Source organism: Kryptolebias marmoratus, linkage group LG1 (assembly GCF_001649575.2).
Source record: "Kryptolebias marmoratus isolate JLee-2015 linkage group LG1, ASM164957v2, whole genome shotgun sequence".
Taxonomy (NCBI): domain Eukaryota; kingdom Metazoa; phylum Chordata; class Actinopteri; order Cyprinodontiformes; family Rivulidae; genus Kryptolebias; species Kryptolebias marmoratus.
Genome location: NC_051430.1, coordinates 9,765,143 through 9,782,546, shown reverse-complemented (window position 1 = coordinate 9,782,546; position 17,404 = coordinate 9,765,143). Strand labels below are relative to the sequence as shown.

The window sequence follows — 17,404 nt, the reverse complement described above, 5'->3', positions numbered from 1 at the left end:
CCCGTGCTGATCCCCCCCACCTCCTAACTCTCCCCATCCTCCCTTTAGGCTGACTGGATTACATTTCATACGAAAGGAGGAAAATACCAAACTGGGATTTGGCTCGGTATCAAAACATTAAGAGGTTAGAAACTAAATGTGCTTCCCCACAAAGACTTATACCTGATGATAAATGAGGTAAAATCACACACTTTAATCCATCGTCATCCTGTCAACTACTCTTAGACCTTATGATATTTCTCATAATTATCTTATTTCATTATAATGATTTACTTTAACATTAATTTAGCATCTACACTTCTGCGTATTGGTGTCATTTTATTTTTCACCACTAGGTGGCGTCAGAGTAAGCTCAAATGCATGTGTACATGAACTGAAGGGTTATTCAGAACCACCTGGGTGGGCAAAATTAAAACCAATTTTTATGTGTTACATGTCTGTGGGGTAGATCTCTAGACTACAGAAAAAGATGATAACCTTGCGGGACACACAGCTTTATATGGGTTATTACAGCAAGATTTATGTTTTAATTGCACTCGAGCTAATATTCAAAATATGAACAAAGCATTTAGAGCAAAGTGTACCAAGTCAATGCAAATGGTGCATTTAAACATAAGCAACACCTAACTTGATTTTGTGAAGAAAAAAAAATGTTTTGCTGTGCTTTTGTAACGAAGAACTGCAATAATGTATATTATTCAAACTGATTTTATTTACGTCCAGATGGCTGTATAACATTTAAATTGCTAAAAGTCATCCCATACTCCTAAATCCCCATTTTTGCAAAACATGGAAACTCTAAAAACCACCTCAGTGTCTTTTTCTCATTTTTTATTTGATGGGGTGTACTTTGAAACGAAACAATGAACATTTGTGTTAGTGTAAATATTACTGTAGCAATATATAGCAAATATGACAAGTAAATTTACGTGTTAGAACTATGACTTCAGTGTGTGAGGAGCAGCATTTAACTAGTGTATATGTGACTATAAAATTTACATTAAACCGCCTTTTCAATTAAACTAATCTTCTACACTTTTAAAATGTTACTCTACACACATTCATCTAATAACTTAACTTGCATGTGAGTAAACTAAACGTGCATTTTAACTTAGATTTTACATATTTCTTTTTAAAATCCAGCTCACATGTAATTGCTACATATATTCATGTGCAGAATCACATTTATAATTAGAATACAAATCAGCTTGACTATACTTATCTTAAACCTTTGTAACTCTAATTAGGGAGAAGACGTGGTTTTCCTCACACGCCTCTCTTACATCGTTTTCATTGTGTTATTTGTCCCATTACTACTCCTGCTGTGGAACCAGCGGTGTCTGGCCATGATCTTGTTGCACCAGTGCGCTCAAGATTATCTGTAACTGAGGTCTGACCACAACACACCTGGCAGTTTTCAGTCTCCTTACCTCCAATGTAGTCAGATTTATACTCTCAGATCTACTGCAAGCATTTTTAAATATGTTCCTACTTTGTTTAGTGATGGCAAAAAATCACCCACCTCTATGGTCTTGTGGCATTGTTTTGAAATGGTATCTATTAGTTGGCAATATGTCTCAGTTTTACATTTATTTGCTCCAGACTGTGCATAATTTATACCCTTATTTTGCATGTCTACAAAAATGAAATACACAAGTATGAGAGCTGAGACAACTGTCTTATCTTAAAATAACAATTTACCCGCAACACTGCATGCAGGATGTTACATGTAGCCTCAATATAATATGTAATGCATGGGGAAAATCAAACTGAGCAAAAATGCTTAAAACCCATGTAAGTAAACATATTAATATTATTAGTCGCCCTCCCCAATATGGCGGCGTTGTTAACGTCCCAAACCGCTAGCCGCGCAGTGTCTACGTATGTTTGTGGCGCAACTACAAGAAGCATTTTCCGTTCTGCATTTTGGTCCGTGAGATAAATGTAACAGTCTTAATTATACTCGAACAACAGCCTTCCCGATAAAGTCACATTTTGTTTTATGGCACTTAGATTTGTCCCTCGAAGAAGCTGTGAAAAGCCGTTTCAGTCTCTCCATTTCTGCTCTTCTTGTTTCTAGTCGGACCCATGAAGGAACGGAAACCAAACAGCCACGTAGTGAAAGACGGAGCTCGTAGAAAAGGTAAGCATTTAATGTTTGCGGGATATTTAGCAAAACTGTCATCTTATCATTTACACTTGGGCGTTGTAACATACCTTTGTGACAGCGAATGATTTACTGAACTGCTTAAAACATTTGTAAAAAATCACCCTTCTAATAGCGTTGTTGGTTTTTAGCTAACTGTTAGCAGTTTTAGCTTAGCTGTGTTGTTAGCATCGCTATTTTGGCCACCTACAGTCTGGTCTGCCATCTGTCATTGACTAGTATCCGAACCAAGTAATCAACTAGACCAATGCCAGTGTAGAACATTTATATTCACGTCTGTAAATCACAGTTTTGACTGATAAGTGTCGACTATTTGAAATTGGAAAAAATGTTAATTTATCAACGCTTCCTTCTTCAGTTCAAGCCAAGTAATGATGTGCCAGCCATGACACTATTTGAATGATACCGCTGTCATTGTCATTGATTGTGTTTTCAGGTGAGAAACAGTCACCTGTCGTGTTTACAGTGGCTTTGTCTTTTAAACCTAATGTTATTGCAATTTAAGCTATGTTTAGCGCGACACAATCCCCTGAACTGCAGTGGTAGCTCGTTAGCGCTTGACTCTCTGGCTCCTAGTTAAAGCAAACTGTGTTGTTACATAACAACTGCGTCTGCAGCAGAACTATTGTGAGGATGTTTAAGATTGCTGGTGATTTATTTAAATTATGACCATTTTATTTCTCCTGTGGTTACAGCTTAAACCCCTCTTGGACACGGACACACTCCCATGTAGCTTGCCCCACCCCCCAGAAGATGGATTTATAAGTTTGTTAGTTTTTTTCTTCGTAAAGCACCAGCAGTAGAGTTTCTGTTACTCTCCTTAATGGAAGCTGATACTGGCCAACCAGAGGCAGCTCAGATGGACGCCAGCACTCATCCAGATGACCAGGTTGTAAAATGCAAAGAGGATCAAGTCTCCACCTCAGATTGTGACGCAAACTTGAAACAAGGGCTGGAGAGCACACCAAGACCCAAGGAAGTTCAGAATGGTGAGCGTTGGTGTTTGCATGGGATAAGATTTTTGTTGAATTGCTTCGAATGAATGGTATGTGATGGTGGGACCCACCCTTCCACACTGCACTATGTCTAAGTGATTTTAAAAAAAAAAGGGTCACTGGTTAATAAAAACCAAACTAAAATGGTAATTCCACATTTGCGGACCCTACTACAGTACTTTTCATACAATGTTGCGCTACTTAGATTTAATTCCACACCTTTTTTTTCCCTGCAATTTCTCCTTAGGCAGATATTATCGGTGGCTTCTTTATTTAAAACTTGTTTTCCGGAGATGCTTGACCAGTTTGTTTGGTGATCCCTACAATGACTGGAGGCCTCTGCTCCTCTGTTTCATGGTTCTTCTTACTAACATGCCAAATACCTGAACGATATTCTAATGATTTGTCATTGAGAAGGCAGCATCGTTTATATTATACAGAGAGAAACCTTTTGGAGAACGTCGCATGAGACAGTTTCAGGGAAAATATCAATCTTTAAGCTCTCAGGCTTTCATTAGGCTGACTGGGGTTCCCCTTATGTTGATTTTGACGTCTTATATTCTGTAACCATTGGATCCAAGTGTGCCTCTCATTTCAGATTTTAACTGTAATTTATTTTGTGTATTGTTTACTGTTCTAAAGCAGATTTTTTTTTTTTTTTTTTTAATGCCTCTTCTTCTCAAGTTGACATCATTTTCCTAAATAAATCTCTTGACTCCCCTGCTCTGCTGGGCGGGTGCTCAGTCAGGCTGAAAGAGAGCCAGACTGTTCACGTCATGAGCAGCCAATCGAGCTCGGCAACGTTCAGCAAACTGTCAAGGAAAGAAAAAACTGGTTTCATTCTCAAAAAAGAATTTACTCCATTTGCACCCATGTTGTAATTTTTACGCTGCGTATCCTCTCTATTACTCCTAAGCTTCAGTGTGGATTTATTCTTCTGTATTTTTTTTATAGATTTTTATTTTTTTCTGTGTGTTTCAGTTCTTGGAGGCTAAAGTCACAAACTGTTGTTTTTCGGGGCTAATGTTAAAACACTGTAGCTGTTTCTTTTCTTTGTCTGCTTCTGCTAATGGTTCATTCAGAGACAAATAGAAAATCATAACTGCCAAAGTTTTACTTGGATATAGAGGATGGTTTTAAGTTTAAAAAGATTGGACTGCTTTTTGTTGTTGTTGTTGTTTTCCTTTTTCTCTCTGATCTGGAAAAGTGGGAAAAGTGCACTCCTCTTCTGCAAATCTGATCTGGTCATTGTATAGGATGTTTTCAAATCTAACATGAATGTTCCCTGTTGCCTTTTTTTTTTTTTACTCCAGATGTTGTTTGACAATCTTGTTGAGCTAGTTTATCGAGATGATTGCGATCAGTCTGGTGTGTTCAAAGGAACTTATCATGGCTAGTTTACACATTCCTCAGTCAGGTTCACACTGCAGGACCTTCAACCAAATTTATAGAAACATGTTGGTGGTTTCAGGCAAATAGCCCAGATGTGAAGGAAGTCTTGAGTTGAATAATTCGAATACTTTTCAGCCTCAAAATGCACCTTAGACGCACCGACCAAATTGTCCTGCATGCTTGATCATCGGAAGGACTTGGGTTGGTGCAGTTGTTGACCTACATGTCAACTAAAAGCTACAGCCAGTTAAAGTTCAAGGGATGTGATGAGGAGGAGCGATAAAACTTATAAACATACACAAACGAGTCAGAGAGGTTTGTGAAGAGGTGGTCTGCTTGGAAGCAAGAAACCTTTCAGAGTTTATTATAATATATTAAAAAGACTTTAAGAGGAATTGCCAGTTCTTTAAAAAACAAAAAATAAAAAGTGGAGCGAAATAGAAATTTATACACCAGAAGCTTTTTTTTTATGTCAGTGATGAGAAACCTTTCTGCACAATGTCTGCAGCTGTTTCATATAGATCTGTCTAATACGTTGGGGCTCAAAATCTTCTAATGTGTGACCTTCCACTCTCCTTGTATATTCTGAATCCACTACTGATTTAAAGCTCCTGATCACAAGAGGATTGCATTACTATGGTGTAAACAATGTGTCCATCTGATAATTCTCTTATTTGCTTTCAGGTCCTCTCACTTCAGATGTGACGCCGAATGGAAATGGAGCAGATGGTTTCAGTCCCGCAGGTGACACCCTTGTAAATGGGCCCCTGGCTCCGACAGTTCCTCCCCAGAGCACCAGCTCCCCCATCAGCTCCCAGACCCAAGAGTCCTCCCCAGGTGTGGCTGCTTATCCGCCCATGGTGGTAGAGAAGTCTGAGAGGGCTAGTGCTGAGGTCACGGTTCACAAGAGCGATGCTTTGCAGTCGCTCAGACTCAGTATGCCTATGCAGGAGACTGAATTGTGTAAGCATAAACTTCTGTGAAGTGAATGCCCCCTCTGTGTCCCTATTTTAACCTCATTTTGCTGTGGAATGTTTTGGGTTTTGGCTCGTTTACGTATCTTTTTCTAACTCCTTTTGTCTGTGTATTATCTGGACAGAAGGATTCAGTGGGACCCTGTTTTAGTTGTATGAGTACCACCTTTCTAAAACTCCCCAGGGCAGTTTGATTGCTTGATTAGTATTGTGTGTGAGTGATTAGTTTGAAACGTTGCATGGACTGGTGACTGTTTAAGAATTAATCCCTGTGTTATATTAATTTCTTGGTCATGTTTTTAAACTAGATATGGTTGCTATCCTGTGTTGTTATGAAATGTATTATTTGTAATCATGACGCAGCCACAGAGTTCGTAACACCACAGAACCGTAACCATTTCAGAGGAGTTTACATAACTCCAACTTGAATCCATAGTTTAAAACTTTAGAGTACGCAGTTTTGTTCATCACATTTTATGTACTGACAAACATTAACACTGAACCAACACGGCAACATTTGCTTCAGAGTCTAGATGTTGCAGGTATTAAATAACTCTTGTTCAGTTTGCTTCGATGGGAGCCATTATTCAGTTTGGCCAAACCTCTCTCCCTACAGCCAACCAGAAGCCGTCACTGGAGATGGAAAATGAAGAAAAGATTCGCCTGGAGGCTCGCCGGCGTCTGGAGGAGCAACTCAAACAGTACAGGGTGCAGAGGCACAAGGAGAGGGTGAGTCAGTGCAGATGGTGTCAAATTATGCATGGCTCTAGCATTTATTAAGTTAATGTTCACATTTCTTTACATAATACTAAGTGTGTTCAAGGTAGCTTTTTTTTTCATAGACTGTCATTTTAATGGAATGCAATTTTAGCTATTACAAAACCAAAGCTTTTAATTTATATTGAATTTTTTTTTTTTCTTCCCCAGTCTCACCGCACTACTTCCAAAAACCGGCCATTCAGCACTCTAGACCCAGAACTCATGCTCCATCCTGAGGCGCTTCCCCGGGCTAACACTGTTGCCATGACCAAGGAGTATTCTTTCCTCAGGACCAGCGTTCCACGAGGCCCCAAACTGGGAAGCCTGGGAATTCCACCCTCCAAGGAGAAGAAGTCTAGATCACCTCGCCCCAGTAAGATTCACTCTTTGGCTGACTACAAGACCCCAGAGAGTGATGGTGGAAGTGGAGGAGAAGGTGGCGCCATGACAGCTGATAACACTATGGGCTCACTTCAGTCCACCATTAGCTCGGTGTCCACACTGTCTGAAGTCAGTGTCATGTCAGAGTCCAGCACAGATGCGAAGGCCGGGGCGTCTCTCCAAGCCAGCGACAACGTGTCGGAACTCGATGGCAGTGAATCAGGAGCGAGGCCAGGGAACGATGGCAACGACAGCGACAGCTCTTCTTACAGCAGCGTGTCCACCAGGGGAACCTACGGGATGCTCTCTGCTGCAGTGGAAAGGCAGCGAGGGCCGTACACTGTGGAGGGAAGGGAGATTGCCCCAGAGGCCATGGGTCAGTTCCCGTCTTTACAAGAGGTCCTTCAGGCGGCGAGCGAGGAGCAGCACCTGCTGGAGATGGAACAGGAGAGAGAAGGAACAGCAGAACCTCGGAGCCGCAGGGACAGTTTCTCCAGCAGGTATTTTCCAATACTGATGGTGTATGGAGATGGTATTATTTCAACGATGAGACTGGCACCCATGAGTTTATTGAAAAATGTATATATTAATGTGGAACTTGTCAACTAATTTTTCCATTTTTATTCATATTTCCTTTTGATTCAGTGTTTCTTTGGAGAGTTCAGTGATGGGCCACGATGAGATGCTCCAGGTGCTGAAAGAGAAAATGAGACTTGAGGGTCAGTTGGAGTCTCTGTCATCTGAGGCCAGTCAGGTAATAAAACAGAGATCCTAATAATCCAGTTGTTTTATTTCCATGAGACACAGCATCCATCCATCACAGCTACACCTGTGGCCAAAATAACATGAAAACCTTAAAACGTCTTCCAAAAGGACTCTTAACCCAATCAGCTGTGATATTAAAAAAATAAAATCATATGATCTTCAGTATGAAGTTGTTCTTCAAGTTTAAAGTTTGAGATATCAAGAGGGGATAATTAAACATCTGGTATTCACTGGATATTAAAAATAAGTTAATTACATCTGCAGATAAACAAAAAATAATAATAGAGCATAATTTATTTCACAAAATAGAGTAAATATACAGTGGCAGTGTGAGCAAAATAACTTTTAAGTACACATTTTGATTCAACATTTGTAAAACCTATTACAACTGGGTTAGGGTGGCTTTTTTAAACTGTGCTGGTACAATAGTCTGTTGGTGAGAGACACTGGAGATATTACTAAAAACACCTGCTGAATAAGCAGTACAGTCTTTTGAAATGGCGCCTGGAACATTATCAGGTGCCGCAACTTTATTTGGATTAGCTCCTCATGTCCGATGCGGACAGTTTCAGCCCCTGCTCACCACAGGCTCCTGATCTGTAGAGCAGCTGCAACCACCCCCCCCACACACACACACATTTTTCAAAGCGGTGGTGTAAACTTGTGTTTTAACTTCTCTGCTGTTTATTGGTTTGTCTTTATGACTTCTAACATGTCATCACTCCCAGCAATAAAACTGATACATGCTGTTTTTATTGACTGTAACGTGACTCTTCGAAATAACAATCTCAAAATAGGTATTATTAAAAATATTACCCATCTTCTAGAACCACCTGCTGCTCTTTTATTGATGTCGGCCCTGAATGCATGCAGGTGTCTGTACATTTTGGGGTTGGAAAGATGTCTAGAGCATTTTGTAAATGACATCCGGTTTTAGAGCTGCTTTTTTTTTTGTCTCCAAGTAACGTTCTAGTGGGTACTGAATTCAGATCTTCTATATAAGTGTGTTGGATATTCCACTACAAAACCAGCCACAAGCTTAGTTTGTGAACTGGTAATTATATTTATGTATTCCTGATTTTGTTCACCCATTTTATATCATCAGGCACCTGTGGGTGGGTTGAGTTTCTTCCCCGTTTTTGTTATTTCAATCTTCAACTTTCAACAACTTGTTTTCTGTATTATGTCATCAGACTGTTTTGTGTTTTAATAAAGACATAATGATCTTAGTTCAAGAATATTACATAAATTTAAAGACCTGCTGAGGATCTGTTAATTATGTAGTATTTGAAACCTTAAAATCGAAATAAACTAGCCACACTTCCAACAATCCAACAGGCTCACACAACTCATTGGACGCTTTAGGAAGTTTTGGGTGAGATGCTGTAACCACTTGTCTCTTCCTTTAGGCTCTTAAGGAGAAGACAGAGCTTCAGGCCCAGCTTGCTACAGTGAATGCTCAGCTGCAGGCTAAAAAGGAAGAGGCTCAAACCAGCCAGGAGAAGCAGAGCGCTCTCACTACGGAGGTTGGCACGCTGCGGCAGAACTGCAGCCAGCTAGAGAAGGCCATGGTGGAGCTCCAGAGCAGTCTGGAGAACAAAAATGCCAGTTTGACCTCCCTAAACAATGACCTGAAGGTTTCTGAAGACCAATACAACAGGTTGATGGTGAAAGTGGAGGAGCTGCAAAACTCTGTAACTTCAAGGGATATCACAGGTGATTATTGGAGAGCCTTGGAGATGTGTGTGTGTGTGTGGTTAATCTTGTCCATGTTTGAAACCTGGATGCTTTGGTCCTTCTCTCTTGCAGTTCACGAGTTACGTCAGCAGATGGGTGGCCTTCAGAGTCAGCTCCAGCAGGTGCAGCTGGAGCGCAGCACCCTACAGAGCCGACTAAAGACTTCTCAGGCTGAGATCGACTCCCTCCAGCAGGTCAGACAGTGGTACCACCAGCAACTGGCTCTGGCCCAGGAGGCAAGAGTGCGACTGCAAAGCGAAATGGCTAACATGCAGGTAACAATAATGCTTATTATATCAGTTTTGACACAAGTGCCTGACCCTGAAGCAACAAATTGAGGCATCACAAGTGACTTTGTTCACTTTTTTTTCTGTCAAAGACTGGACAGATGAATCAGATTGGCGTTGTGGAACATTTGAAGCTGGAAAATGTGACTCTTTCTCATCAACTCACTGAGACCCAGCATCGCTCCATCAAAGAAAAGGAGCGCATTGCTGTACAGCTGCAGAGCATTGAGGTATATTTTCCTCATTGTCCCTTTTCCCATCATTAGGTTTGTATAAGCAAGAAATACAACCTAATTTTAACACTCCTGGGGTTTTTAGCATTTTGAGTAAAAAAAAAAAGGTGTATTTAAATATCTGGTTGTGATCTGTACATTCTGTCTGATGTAGGCAGACATGCTGACTCAAGAAGCTGCTTACAAGCAGATTCAGGATGCAAAGACTATGGTGGAGGAGGATCTGCAGCACAAACTGGAGGAGTTTGAAGACGAGCGAGAACGCTTAATAAAATTGGCTAACACAGCCAGCACCCTGGAAAGGGAACTGGAGCAGGTAGTCATACCAAACTGAACACTACTTGGTTTTCTTTCTGGAACTGATTGCAGATTTGGACTGTACTTTGTGCTTAACTGCCTATCACACCTTTTTTTTTTTCTCCCTTTCGTTTTTTAGGTAAAGTTGACCCTTTCCCAGAAAGATGTACAACTGCAGTCACTTCAGAAAGAGCATCTGGAGCTGATGCGCCAGCTGACAACAACTCAGGAGAACCTACATACCAAAGAGCAGTCCATCAACCAGCTGGAGGCCAGGTACCTGGAGCTGGAGGCCCAGTTGGCTGAGCTGCAGGCAGAAAGCAGCACCAAGGACGACAACATCCAGTACCTCCAGAATGAGAAAATAGTCCTGGAGGTTGCACTCCAAGCAGCCCGGGCTGAGAAGAGCCAACTAGACGAGGGTGCTGAGCGACTGGGAGAGGATGTGTTGGTGGCCTCAGACGTATTAGATCAGCTCCGACAAGAAGTCCAAGTCAAAGCCAGTCAGGTATGAGACGACAAAGACTGTAATGTTACATTAACTTAAAGATAGCTTAGTTTAAGACTTTTTTTTTTTAACAACACGTGACAAAAAGGTATCTTTTTTTCTAGAGCATTTCCTCAACCCATTACAACTTCAGAGTAACTTTAAAATGGCATTAAAAATGAGTTCTCTTCAAAATTTGTTACAAAACTGTTTGTTTGTTACATCGCAGATTGAAACTCTCCAACAAGAAAACAACTCCCTGAAGAAACAAGCTCAGAAGTTAAAAGAGCAGTTCCAGCAGCAAAAGGTAACCCCCCCCCCCCCTCTCTCTCTCTTTACTACGTTAAAAACGGTAGAAGTCAGGAGGAAAAACAAGCCTTTGAAGACTGCATGTACATTTTAGATACACTTGTCATGAATGTTCCAGCTGGCTAGTGCTGACGCTGTTGTGGGAGGATCTATTTCAGAGCCAGATGGCAGTCAGATTTTCTGAAGAATGCTCAAAGTGCTGGTTGGATGCCTTGTTGGATGGAGCAGTGGTTGCTTCATGGCATTGACAAGCTGTCACGAAGAGGGTGGAGTCATTTGACAGAATGACAGAGACGTTGGCATGCATTGTTTTTCTTTTTAAGACTTGTACTTTTGTAGAATCTCCAAAAGAACTGACATTTGCCTTTGTCCATCAAATTAGTGTTCTTCTGGTGGTGAGTAATTGGTTATTTTGTGAAGCAGTCTTTCTGTCCTCTGCATTAAAACAAAAAAAACTTTATAAAAGGAAATAACTGAGTCACACACTTGAACTTTGGCAGAAAAATGATCAACAAAATATGTACAAGTATCAGGAAACGAGGCACTTGATGTTAATGTCATCTATGTTTAAAGATGAGTAAGCTGGATCTTTTTAAATATCCATTTTCTTACCTATAACAAGGTTAATTACTGTTTTTTTATGTTCTGCGTATCATTTAAATAACTTCACATCTGTGTAGTTTCACACACAGAATTTAAGCTATTTGAATATATGCTCTATTTGAGAAAATGTATATTTTTTCTTTTGTTAGTTTCCTACCAATATTGTTGCAGCTTGATTTCCTTAAATGAATCTGTAGGAAATAGTCTGCCTATTTTAATCTAAGGAAATAGGAGCATGACTTCTCGTTTCTTTAAAAGGAGCTTTAGTCCGGCGTAAACCTTTCACCGTTCAGGAAATGTTGTTGACTTCACAGGTGATGGTGGAAGCCTACCGTCGGGACGCCAGCTCTAAAGACCAGCTGATCAGTGAGCTTAAGTCTACCAAAAAGCGCCTGTTGGTGGAGGTGAAGGACCTGAAGCAGGAGCTGCTGGGCGCCCATGGCGAGAAGCAGAAGGCCGAGCTGGAGCAGGCCCGGTTGCAGAAGGAGGTTGCAAGAGTCCAGGAGCAAATCGGTAACATGGAGGCCCATCTGCAAGCTATTCAGACAGAAAGGGATCAGCTAGAAACCCAGATTCAGGTACTGCAATTTGTCTGTTTGATGCTAAATTTAATTGGAAAAACAGTTTAGCCATAAAGGGGGAAGAAAAAGCGAAACAAGTCACGCAGTATTGCAGTTTGACGGGGAATGTGCGCTTTCCCTCTTTCCCCAGTCTCTGCAGTTCGATCAGAGCCAGCTAGCAGCAGTGACTCAAGAGAATGAGGGCCTGAGGAAACAGGTGGAGCAAATGGAGGGTGAAGCCAAAAAGTGAGTCATGTGATGCGAAGGGATGCAGAAGCTTGAAAAATTCCCACAGTGATGACTTGGACTGTGATGCACATTTTTGTTGCCGTTCTATTTATAAATCCGAACACAGGACCGATTATACAACGTCTGATCTCCTCATATAAATATGAGTCAGTAGATATGATTTAGTGAAGTGCATACATGTAAATCTACATACTTGGTGTGTTGTTTGTATCTGTTGTTTTATTTAATGTGTGTGTTCTGTCCGCCGACATCTTGTGCCCATATTTTATGCTGTCAGCCAAGTTAATTTCTTATGTGCATCAAAATTAGGGCCATTTCAGAACAGAAGGTCCGCATGAAGAGGCTGGGAACAGATTTGACCAGCGCTCAGAAGGAGATGAAAGCCAAACACAAAGCCTACGAGAATGCTGTCGGCATCTTGAGCAGAAGGCTTCAAGAGGCTCTGACTGACAAGGAAGCAGCAGAGGCGGAGCTGGTTAAACTCAGGGCCCAGGTTTCAGACGGAGGAAACAGCCAGGCCTTACAGGTAACATGAACACCTGCAAAACCTTCACAGCTCTCCTTACCACCAGTACAAGAGTTCATTTATCTATTTATTTAATGTGTAGGTGATTATTTTAAATTTAAAGTATCCTAGACCTGTCTAAATCCAAACTGAAGACAGTTCTTAGTATCATTTCTGTAGTTAAAGAGGACCCAGGCACATATGTCTTTAGATTTTAGTATTGCAGGTATAATATGATCATAAGGTGCGGTGCTGTTATAGTTAAAAAGATCTACTTTTTGAGTTTTACAGCAGAATTCTCAAAACGTACATTTCTTTATAAAAGATATAGTTTAACTTCATTATGAGTAAACCCTGGTAACGAGAGTTTTTGACTATCTGAAACTGGTTGAAATGTATTATTTTTTTATCTCTTATGCAGGCAAAGATTGAGGCTCTACAAGCTGAGCTGCAGGTGGTGACAAAAAGTAAGACTATGCTGGAAAAGGAGCTGCAGGAAGTGATCACCCTCACCTCCACGGAGCTTGAAGAGTATCAGGAGAAGGTTCTGGAGCTTGAGGATGAGGTAAGGTTTTATTTTGTTTGAGTTGTATTGATATTTTTTTTTTCTGTCAACCAACATAAATTTTCTACTGTTTTTTCAGATATAGCCACATATGAGTCCTTTTTCTCTTGTGGAATCCCCCACGTCATGACTTGAATTGTTTTGTTTTTTTGTTTTTTTTGTTTTTTTACAGCTTCAAGAGTCGCGCTGTTTCAAGAAGAGGATCAGGAAGTTAGAAGATGCCAATAAGAAGTTGGCGCTTGAGCTGGAACATGAAAAGGGGAAACTGGCAGGATTAACGCAGTCCCACAATGCATTGCGAGAACATTCTAACATTTTGGAGTCCGCCTTAGCAAAGAGGGAGGCAGATCTTGTCCAGCTCAACTTGCAGGTGAAATGCTGTACCTGCATCTCTTTTGTTTCTAAAGTGGATTTATATCTGTTGATAAAAATGAAAATAAGTGGGGAAAAAAAAAAAAAAATCTTCAATATTTTTCCTTTGGTTTCAGGTTCAAGCAGTTCTTAAACGGAAAGAGGAGGAGGATCAGCAGATGAAGCAGTTAGTTCAAACTCTACAGCTTGCTTTGGAGAAAGAGAAAACCAAAGTCAACAATCTGAAGGAACAGGTAGGAGCTCCGTGCTGCGAGTCACAGTAAAGTGTTTTCTTTGGCTCTCCAAAGTCCCCTTTTACACAAGAGAATAGTAACATCATTGGTTTTATAAATCTGTTAAAGGCATGGCACACAGATTCAGACGAGACTTACCTTTTCTGGTATTTTCTCACGCTTCAGTCTGACACTTGCAAAAGTGTCAAGAGCACTATGGCTATTCCCAGTTCGAACATATGATAAGATATTTTACGTGGCACATTGAATCTTATAGACAATTTAAAAGAACAAAAACAGACAAGTGAGTTGTAATAAGCCTGTGTGTCAAGTCATTCAGATCTGTACGCCTGGTTATTTAGGTTGTAATTATGAGATGTGTCCTTTAGGTGGTAGCAGCAAAGGCTGAGGCAGCCCACAACAGACGGCACTACAGGGCAGCCATGCTGGAGCTGTCAGAGATCAAGAAGGACTTGCAGACCAAAGAGGACCTTATTAAAGCTCTGAAGAGCGAAGCTCAGAAACTTCAGTGTGTACATTTGTCAGATTAAAGATTCATGTGAATTCAGTCAAAAGAAAACTCTATCTCATGCCGCTTTTTTGTCATTTTCTACAGGGCTCAGGAAGACCAGCACGCTCAGGATGTTTCCAGGTTCCAAGAGGAGCTCGCTGAGGCTCATGGTCAGCTCCAGATCCTCCAGAAACAACTTGACGAGGAACTATCTAAGCAGCCGCTTACTAACCAAGAGGTACACACTACTCACCAGGGTCTGATGATACTACTTATTAGGAAAACAATTTATATCTTAACAAACACCTGCTGTAGTCAGCCTCAGGTCATATTAGGAATGTTTGTTGGCTCCATGCTTTCAATATTGTAAAACATATGAATTGGCCACAATATTTTGTTTTAGTTGTGTGACCTTTCAGTGTTTCAGCTTCTCAGACACCATCATTTGTAGTGGATCAGATATCTTTGTGGCTTTTATGTGTAACTCTGACTGCTGACTCAGGTGGAAGACCTGAAGTGGGAGGTGGAGCAGAGGCAGAGGGAGGTTGAAGCTCAAAGGCAGCAGCTGGAGATGATGGAACAGTGCCACCACAGGGAGCTGGACAACTTGCAGACAGCTCTGCAGGCAAGTTCTTACTGTGCTCCAAAATATGGATACAAACTATGAGTTATGATTTCCCATTAAAGAGAAAATTGACCATTTTTATTATTTTTTTTTTTTTTATGACCATATGTTTGAAAGCTGGCAAATAATTTAATTACCCCATGGTTCTTCCACACAGTGATTGATGATTTGGGGAAAAAAACAACATTTTGTTTGATTCAGAACATAAAGGTGGAGTTGGAGTCTGTGCAGGAAGAGATGAGCGGCACCAGAAAGGACAAGTTCATGCTGCAGGCAAAGGTGGGTGAGCTGAGGAACAGCATGAAGACGGTTCTGCTGCAGAACCAGCAGCTCAAACAGGACCTGAAACAGACTCGTCTGAGGAAGGTAAAACACATTTGCTTGCCTGTTGCCGTCATATCAAATAAGAATTGTGTAATTTAGTGACTAAGACCATCCCTGTAATAATGTTGTTGGAGCAGCAGCGGATGGAGTTGAAGAGTGACGGGAACCCATCAAATCCAGTGACTCCAGTTAAGATTCCAGACTGCCCGGTTCCTGCCTCGCTGCTGGACGAGCTGCTGAAACCTTCAACGTCAGTCAACAAGGAACCCCTCAACAACCTGCACAACTGTCTGCGGCAACTCAAGTAAACCTATCATCTCATCTGAAAAACTGATGAATTATGATTAAACAAGTTGTGAAAGTGGCAAAATTGTGGATTTATTCTTTCTTTGTTTCTCAGGGAGGAGATGGACAGCCTTCAGAAGCAGATGGAGGAACACACAGTGACAGTACATGAATCAATGAACTCGTGGACAAACACGGCAGAGGGACTGGCCGAACTGGGGCTTCAAAACAACGTCTCCGAATCGCCACCTGTGATAAACAACACTGTGGTGGAAAATAACAACGAATCAGAACCGCAGCAATCGTAACTAAAGAACTTATCTCAGGCCATTAGAGGGAAAAAGTGGAGTTTTATCCACAAAGGCACCTTTAAGCCCCATATTATTTTTTTCTTTTCCTTTTAATTGCTGCCAACATTTGGCATTTCTCCCATTAGCACAGAAGTGCTATTGCAGAGTAATACTTTATATATCATAGCTTTATTTTTTTTTTCCTTTTATTTGTTTTGTTGTTTGTATTTATGTTGAGCTCCTGTCACCTTTTTATTTATTACAGCCTCTCCAAGAGAATCCACCATATTCAGCTTTGCTCTAAAAGTGTAGGAGTTGAGATTAATCTGTCGAGCCGGTTTCCCTAATAGGCGAGCAGTTTTCTGCACTAAACTGTAGTCAGTCATCCACCTCATATTGATAAATCGGTGGCATAGATGCTACCTAATGATAACCTCCATTATTCTGAGATGTTTTTGCTGACAGAAACCACAACCTGTTCTTCCATTTGTTTGTGCCTATTTACTTGTAACGCCGCCCATCTATTTTACCAACCTGGGTGGGCATCAGTATGGTTTCCTAACAGTTCATGAAAAAAGCTGTATTACTCCTGTTCATGAAGTAAGAACTCATGCAGAGTTATGCATAAATATTTCGGATTGCCTCTTCATGAAATGCAGTGTTTATGTTAAAACATTACATAATCATTATCACCTTGGGTTATAAACTGTAATATCGGTTACAAATGTCTAGCATGGTCTGCAGTAATTTGAATGCAAAAAGCCTTAAGCAATCTTTGATATGCTGTCAAGGACTAAGTTGGTTTGAATGAGTGTTTTTCTTCTAAGGGTGCAAGTTGTAATATCTTATATTGTATATGTGGGAAAATCCTTACTGAAGGACTGTTTATTGTAACTAAAACATGAACTGACATTGCACACTAGATAATCAAAATTGAACTGACAAAGCAAGCTGTAAGATGAAACAAAAAATGTTATGACTTCTATTAACAAGAAGTGTATTGTGTTTATTTTTTGTTGCATATGATACTGACTGTATTTACAAAAAAAAGAAAGAAAAACACATTGAATTCATTGAGTCACCAGATGTTGAATTGTTTTTTGGGGGTTAATGTGTTCAATTGTTTTCAGATGTTAATATATTAATACACATCTCTTTTTTGTAAATCGATCATAAATGTTTGATATTGCAAGGGAGGTGAAATCTGAGATGCCATGCAAACCAGATGTAATAAATCTGCTCCAGTTCCAGGTAGATCTAAGTGTAGACGGTACGTTTCTGCATGCAACTGTGCTGCAGCCCTTGTATTCCCAAACTCCTTTTTTTGTCCCATTACCACTGTATGCTTGTGCATTTTCAAAGGGGCAATAAATGCAAATATAATTGCTTAAAATTAAAATCAAAGAAAATCAGTTCATATACTGAGTGTTACATAAAATGTTTTTTGGGTTGTATATATGAACTTGCTTCAAGGTGGTGGGGGGGGGGGGTTCCTCCCTTTTTTAAAATTTTTGAATTAT

At 40.5% G+C, this 17,404-nt stretch overlaps 1 protein-coding gene across 3 annotated transcripts; it reads left to right on the top strand.

Annotated features, from left to right (window-relative positions):
• Positions 1-1,909: 1,909 nt before the first annotated feature.
• Positions 1,910-17,301, top strand: golga3 (golgin A3). Of its 3 annotated transcripts, none has more exons than XM_037974133.1 (25): positions 1,910-2,143; positions 2,526-2,603; positions 2,863-3,156; positions 5,239-5,517; positions 6,145-6,257; positions 6,456-7,168; positions 7,314-7,422; positions 8,843-9,149; positions 9,243-9,445; positions 9,550-9,687; positions 9,845-10,006; positions 10,127-10,495; positions 10,704-10,781; positions 11,701-11,964; positions 12,098-12,192; positions 12,505-12,721; positions 13,122-13,265; positions 13,438-13,635; positions 13,754-13,870; positions 14,239-14,378; positions 14,466-14,598; positions 14,863-14,985; positions 15,187-15,351; positions 15,447-15,613; positions 15,710-17,301. In XM_037974133.1, exons 3-25 carry the CDS (start codon positions 2,991-2,993, stop codon positions 15,900-15,902), a joined length of 4,593 nt encoding a protein of 1,530 aa, XP_037830061.1. In that variant the 5' UTR covers positions 1,910-2,143; positions 2,526-2,603; positions 2,863-2,990; the 3' UTR covers positions 15,903-17,301. The 3 variants fall into 3 exon arrangements, with proteins under 3 accessions (XP_037830061.1, XP_017270180.1, XP_017270178.1); XM_017414689.3 differs by lacking the exon at positions 2,526-2,603 and having other exon boundaries at positions 1,926-1,944; positions 2,081-2,143; XM_017414691.3 differs by lacking the exon at positions 2,526-2,603 and having other exon boundaries at positions 5,239-5,391.
• The last annotated feature ends 103 nt before the right edge of the window (positions 17,302-17,404 follow it).

Bases quoted from the DNA above. Each gene is read 5' to 3' on its own strand.
- golga3 (XM_037974133.1), top strand. From the start codon at position 2,991: ATGGAAGCTGATACTGGCCAACCAGAGGCAGCTCAGATGGACGCCAGC. The intron at 6,258-6,455 runs GTGAGTCAGTGC...TTTCTTCCCCAG, and splicing joins TGCAGAGGCACAAGGAGAGG to TCTCACCGCACTACTTCCAA. The intron at 11,965-12,097 runs GTACTGCAATTT...CTCTTTCCCCAG, and splicing joins AGCTAGAAACCCAGATTCAG to TCTCTGCAGTTCGATCAGAG.